Source organism: Phoca vitulina, unplaced genomic scaffold, assembly GCF_004348235.1.
Source record: "Phoca vitulina isolate PV1807 unplaced genomic scaffold, GSC_HSeal_1.0 scaffold378, whole genome shotgun sequence".
In the NCBI taxonomy this organism is placed as follows: domain Eukaryota; kingdom Metazoa; phylum Chordata; class Mammalia; order Carnivora; family Phocidae; genus Phoca; species Phoca vitulina.
The window spans coordinates 15,480-21,931 of NW_022590065.1; the positions used below are offsets into that span (position 1 = coordinate 15,480).

The 6,452-nt window shown below is 58.3% G+C and overlaps 1 protein-coding gene across 1 annotated transcript; it reads left to right on the forward strand.

Moving 5' to 3' along the window:
- The first annotated feature begins 630 nt into the window (after positions 1 to 630).
- On the forward strand, positions 631 to 3,737 carry LOC116629202 (alpha-1,3-mannosyl-glycoprotein 2-beta-N-acetylglucosaminyltransferase). The gene is made up of 2 exons (XM_032399509.1): positions 631 to 814; positions 1,118 to 3,737. The coding sequence occupies exon 2, from the start codon at positions 1,240 to 1,242 to the stop codon at positions 2,581 to 2,583; it is 1,344 nt and encodes a 447-aa protein (XP_032255400.1). The 5' UTR covers positions 631 to 814; positions 1,118 to 1,239; the 3' UTR covers positions 2,584 to 3,737.
- The last annotated feature ends 2,715 nt before the right edge of the window (positions 3,738 to 6,452 follow it).

Sequence of the window (6,452 nt, forward strand, 5' to 3'; positions counted from 1 at the left end):
TTTGACAGAGAGACACAGCGAGAGGGAACACAAGCAGGGGGGAGTGGGAGAGGGAGAAGCAGGCTTCCCGAGGAGCAGGGAGCCCAATGTGGGGCTCGATCCCAGGACCCTGGGATCATGACCTGAGCTGAAGACATACGCTTAACCAACTGAGCCACCCAGGCACCCCTGTGCATATTAATTTTTATATCCTGCTACTTTGCTCAATTCTTCAGTTGTTTGAGTTTGTTTTATCATTGATTCTCTTAGAGTTTCCCAGGCATATTCTTATAGTATCAACAAATAGAGATAGTCATGCTTCTTTTTCTACTTCTGCCTTTGTCTTCTGTAGTCCATTCACACTGGCTGATGCCTCCAACGGGATGTTAAATAGTCATGTAGATGGTGGGCAGCTTGGCTTTGCCCCTGACCTTGTGGGAAGGCCTCTAGTGCTTCCTTACTAGGTAAGATCTGGCTTTCGCCTAAATGTGTGATTATATTAGAGTTTTTATTTTTATTTTTTTTTAAAGATTTGATTTATTTGAGAGAGAGAGAGAGAACATGGACGCATGAGCTGGCAGGAGGGGCAGAGGGAGAGAAACTGCAGCAGACTCCCCGGTGAGCCCGGAGCCGGAGTCTCAGGACCCAGAGATCTTGACCTGAGCTGATACCAAGAGTCGACACTTAATTGCCTGAGCCACCCAGGCGCCCCTGATACTAGGGTTTTTAAATCAGTAATCTTTGAGCAGTTTGATTTGAGGAATGGGAGACAGATGGGCTCACCTCCACCCCTGCCCCCAAACTCTGGATGGAGGATGGAACTGAAGTCTGCCAGGTATGGAAGGGAAAATAGGATTCCCTTGCTTCCTCCTTTGCAACATCACTCTCTACTTCCCCCTCAAACTATACTGCTTTTCTGAGGACTCATGGACTCACTGTGGAGTGGGGGACGTACGTTGTCCTATCCTGTTCATCCCGGATTAGGAGATAGGCAGCTCTTTTCTAAGAGGGCTCTGGGGTGAGCCTCCCGGCCTCGCTCGTCCCCCACTGTTGCTCCTATTCTCCGGTGCCCCTCGGGCCCCCCAGCGCAGCCCCCTGTCTTTGTGATGAAGGTCGGTTTTCTCTGTCCTCGCTGCAGGTGCATGGCTGCTTCCTGACCCCGAAGGCCGGAGAGCGCGTCCCTCGGGCGGTGGAAGCCCCCTAGGCAAGCGAGGGCAGCCTCGAGCCCCACCCTTGCCGGCCTCCCCCGTGGGGGCCAGGATGCTGAAGAAGCAGTCCGCAGGGCTCGTGCTGTGGGGCGCCATCCTCTTCGTGGCCTGGAACGCCCTGCTGCTGCTCTTCTTCTGGACGCGCCCGGCGCCCGGCCGGCTGCCCTCGGACGGCGCCCTCGATGACGACCCCGCCGGCCTCACGCGCGAGGTGATCCGCCTGGCCGAGGACGCCGAGCTGGAGCTGGAGCGCCAGAGGGGGCTGCTGCAGCAGATCCGCGAGCACCATGCGCGCTGGGGCCGGCGGGGGCGGGCGCCCACGGCCGCACCCCCCGGGCCCCCGCGCGCGCCCGCGTCCGCGCCGCCGGCCGCCATCGCCGTGCTGGTGATCGCGTGCGACCGCAGCACGGTGCGGCGCTGCCTGGACAAGCTGCTGCGCTACCGGCCGTCGGCCGAGCACTTCCCCATCATCGTGAGCCAGGACTGCGGCCACGAGGAGACGGCGCGCGTCATCGCATCGTACGGCGGCGCCGTGACGCACCTGCGGCAGCCGGACCTGAGCAGCATCGCCGTGCCGCCTGAGCACCGCAAGTTCCAGGGCTACTACCGCATCGCGCGGCACTACCGCTGGGCGCTCGGCCAGGTGTTCCGGCGCTTCGGCTTCCCGGCCGCCGTGGTCGTGGAGGACGACCTGGAGGTGGCGCCCGACTTCTTCGAGTACTTCGAGGCCACCTACCCGCTGCTGCGCGCCGACCCGACGCTGTGGTGCGTGTCGGCCTGGAACGACAACGGCAAGGAGCAGATGGTGGACGCGGGCCGGCCCGAGCTGCTCTACCGCACCGACTTCTTCCCGGGCCTCGGCTGGCTGCTGCTGGCCGAGCTGTGGGCCGAGCTGGAGCCCAAGTGGCCCCGGGCCTTCTGGGACGACTGGATGCGCAGGCCCGAGCAGCGGCAGGGCCGGGCCTGCGTGCGCCCCGAGGTCTCCAGAACCATGACCTTCGGCCGCAAGGGCGTCAGCCACGGGCAGTTCTTCGACCAGCACCTCAAGTTCATCAAGCTGAACCAGCACTTCGTGCCCTTCACGCGCCTGGACCTGTCCTACCTGCAGCGCGAGGCCTACGACAGGGCCTTCCTGGCGCGCGTCTACGGGGCCCCGCTCCTGCAGGTGGAGAAGGTGAGGACCAGTGAGCGCGGCGAGCTGGGGGAGGTGCGCGTGCAGTACACCGGCCGGGACAGCTTCAAGGCCTTCGCCAAGGCGCTGGGGGTCATGGACGACCTCAAGTCCGGGGTCCCCAGGGCCGGCTACCGGGGCATCGTCAGCTTCCTGTTCCGCGGCCGCCGCGTGCACCTGGCCCCGCCGCAGACCTGGGACGGCTACGACCCGAGCTGGAATTAGGCGCGCCGCCCGCCGCGGCCGGGCCCCTGCTTGCAGTCGCAAGGGCTGCGATGGGGCCGGGGCCCTGGGCCGCCTCGTCCTCTCCGTGTGTCTCTCTTGGGTACATTGACCTTTCCTTTTTCTTTTTTTCTTTCTTTTCTTTTCTTTTTTCGAATGGCATTCAAGAGCACAGAGGATGAGGTGACGGTTATTCTCCTGTTCTCCAGGGGGTCAGATCAGGGGAAGCTTCTGGGCTGTGTTGGGCGGTGTCAGGCAGGAAACCACCGTGTGGTCGGGAGGGACTCGGGCAGTGGGGCCGCAGACTCCCGGGGTCCAGGTTTTCTCCTAGAGCCCCTGCAGAGAGCTGGGCAGCTTGAGCTCTCTCCCTTGTCCTGGCTCCTCCAGCCGGGGTGTGAACTCACCTCCTGCATCTGCTCCCCATCCTCACCTCCCCCCAGTTTGCGGGGTTGTTGGGTTATTTGAAAAGGGGACTTAATCTGTGGCCAAAATGAGACTAACCAAAGGGGTGTCATCATCAGAGTCTGGGTGGAGCTCTTGGGCTTTCGGGGTTTACCGCCACCCACCCCTGTTTCTCTGCTACCCCTCTCCTTATCCCTGACCTCCTCTCTGCTCTTCTTTCCTTGCAGCTTAGCAGTTTGTGATTCTAAGATGAAAAGTTGAAGGGGAAAAGCAAGACTTCTCGTCAGCTTATCCCCAGAAGCGGGAAGGGGCGGGGGGAGGCATCGTAGGGAGAAAGCCTTGGTGTGCGGGGACGTGCATCCCTCATCCTGCCTCAAAGAAACAGACTCTGTTCCCGGGCCCTGGCCTTTCTAAAAATTGATCCCTTCCCTGTTGCTGTAGGAGGTTTCATGCTGGCCTCGTGGGAGAGCAGTTAGCTCCTTGTGTCCCTGCTCCCCTGGGGTTTGGTGCAAAGGCTCAGCCCGGAAGGTTGAGGCTTCTGGCGGCCCTCGCAGGGTAGGTGGGCAGCCGAGACAGGATGGCTCCTGCCTCCCTCCCCCATCCCCCAGGCATTCCCCCGTCTGCTCAGATCAGGATGAGGATGGCGGGTTGGGGAGCAATGTGTGTGTTTTTGCTTCTGGCCTGACCTCAGTTCATGGAAGAAAGTTGAAGCTACAGAATTATTTTCAAAAATAAAGGCTGAATTGTCTGAAAAACTGTGTATGTGTGTGTGTGTGTGTTTATGTATCCTGGAACAGGACGAGGGGGTGGAGAAGGAGGTGAAGGGTAGAGGAAGAAGGAAAAGGAAGGGAGAACAAGGGCTGAGGGAGAGGCCTGGATGGCAAGAGGAAGTGGATCAGCTAAAGGAAGGAAAGCAGATGACCGGAAGATGGGTGCTGGGAGGGGCTGGGTGTGAAAGAAAGGCCAGGCCTGGAGGTGGGGGAGGGGGGTGGTCCACGGCTGCAGTCCCCTGCTGCTAATCTCTGGAGCTGGGCTGTGAACCCTCGGTGGACTTGAGCTTGCTGTAAGCCTGAAGGCCTGGTCGGAGGGGACCCAGGCAGTCCCTGACAAAGTGGGTGCTCTGTGCTGGGTGCCGCATTTCCTGGGCCTCTTGGGCCTGCCCCTGAGCTCCAGGGTGCAGAGCTGATAGCAGCGTAAGCTCTGTCAGGGGGTGGCACCCAGAGTGCTGACCACGACCCACGGCCGCCTGGGACACACGCAGCGCGGCAAGCGTCCTCTGAGATGTACAGCACGTGAAACGCGCTGAGAGTCTCTGTTCTCTATTCTCTTTTTTTTTGATGATTCATTAGTGGGTTTGAAAACCCTGGGTAGGTGACTTTGTTCGCAGATACCGTTCTGGAGCTTCACACGTGTGAGCTGGGGAGGAGTGGGGTCACCTGATCCCAAAGGGAGTAGCTCTGGCCTCCCTTCTCCTGGGCTTAGGAATGCTGGGTGTGCTACGGGCAGCAGGGCCAGACGTTCAGTTTAGTCTTTCAGGTTTCTGTACAGCTCGTTTTGTCTTGCCATGTGCTCCTCGATGGATCGTTTAACCCTGTTTGGGGGTAGGGAGGTGGTCGTTACCCAGGATTTGCAGGCAGGGGAAGGCCCAGTGACACACTGGGCGGGACTACTTTGGCTGCCAAACTCCATGTTCTTCACACTCGGTGCACTAAAGGATTGCTCACCAAGCACATTGGTCTGAGTGCTCCGTGGTTAACATGAACTCATTTAATCCTCAGAGCAATGGTGGGTGGCAAGGACTCCTGTTTTAGAGGTGAGGAGACGGGCACATAGAGGTTCCTTTGCCCGAGGTCACACACCTAGTTGGGTGGACTGGTGGATTTGAAAGGGGCCCATGCTGTTAACTGCCACCTGATACTGGACCGTTCACTTTCTGTCCTTTACTGCCTTCCTCCAGGGAGGCCTCCTCAGTCTCTGGTCTCCCCTCCATCAAGCCCCAGGGTCGTGGATGGGGCCTGATTCCTGGCCAAGCAGCACATGGTCTGCCTGAGGTGGTGGGCTGGGCAGGGGCAGCCCCCCGGGAGAGATTTGAGAGGAGATGCCACCCTTAGAAGATACCTGCTGGTTTCTCAGTTCTCCTGAAGCAAGGAGAACTTTCAGGGGTCTCTGGGTCCCGTTTCTCTTCCTTCCCATGTAGGTCCTCAGGCCACATTTGCCCTGTCATCTTCAGGTGTGGTTCATGTGCACTCGGCTCCTCTCCCTTAAGAACCATGATCCTCCTGTGGATGCAAAGCATGTACAAACACCAAATGCAAAAGCACCACGTACTAAAGATTTCAGGATGAACCTTGAGTTCAGAGATTTAAAGGTGAATCCAAATAGTTCACCCAGCTCCCTGCAGCTCCCCTGCCAGGTGGGCCTTCCCCGAAATAGCTGGTGACCGACTGGCATGGCTGGTGCCCGTTGCAAGTTCCCATAGGTGGAGGGTCTCAGCTGCCTACGGAAGGCCTTGCAGGGATGCCGTGTGGTTGTGGGTCCAGCAGCTGCTCAGGCCAGGCCACCACTTGTCTGGCTTGGCCTTGGCACTTCTGCCCCTACCTGTGTCCCCCAGCCCCTCCTTCACTTCCTGCCAGCCCCCTTCTTCTCCTGGTTCCCAAGAACCTCTGTGTCTGCTGTCCCTCGTGAGTCTTCCCTCCACCAGTCTCTTGTCCTTTGCCGTGGTTAACAAATTCTCAAGTAAATTTTAAAGGTCTGATTGGCCTTATTGAACGACTCATGATCAGGCAGCATCCCATCTGGCAAGCAGAAAGGAGTTCTAAAGCGCTACAGGAAGGTAAGGTTTTTGAAGGCAGGACAAGGAAGTCGTAAACAAACAAAAAAGTTATTTTGGGCAAGGTCCCCTCCCTTCAGGGAACAAAAGGGTCTTAGGTGGATTACCTCGTCAGTGCTGACAAGGAAATTCCAAACCGGTTAAAACTATATTCCTGGGGAAGATTGAAACTGCAATCAGGTTAGGTATGAAGCCCTGTTCAGTGGCGTGGGTTTAGCACAAGGGACTCCATTTTGGATCTCTTGTTTCTTTTTAACAGTCTTCTCTCTTTTCTGGGTCATCTTGGTGGAATCTCATTTGTGAGGTGAGTCACCTTCGGTGTGGACACATGGGTGGAGTCCCTGACCGTGCTGTCCCTGAGCTGACCCCCCTGGGTGTGTTCAGAATCCCACCAGGGCTGAGGGGCCAGGGCTAGGAGTGGGACGGGGGACCGAGGATGGGAGCAGGGGCTGAGGCTGGAGGGGTCTGTGTTTAATGTTAGATACAATGCCCTTTTAAAATGAAAAGTAGGGGCACCTGGGTGGCTCAGTCAGTTGGGCGGCTGCCTTTGGCTCAGGTCATGATCCCAGAGTTCTGGGATCGAGTCCCATATTGGGCTCCTTGCTCTGCAGGGAGCCTGCTTCTCCCTCTGCCTGCCGCT

Bases quoted from the DNA above. Each gene is read 5' to 3' on its own strand.
- LOC116629202 (XM_032399509.1), top strand. From the start codon at position 1,240: ATGCTGAAGAAGCAGTCCGCAGGGCTCGTGCTGTGGGGCGCCATCCTC.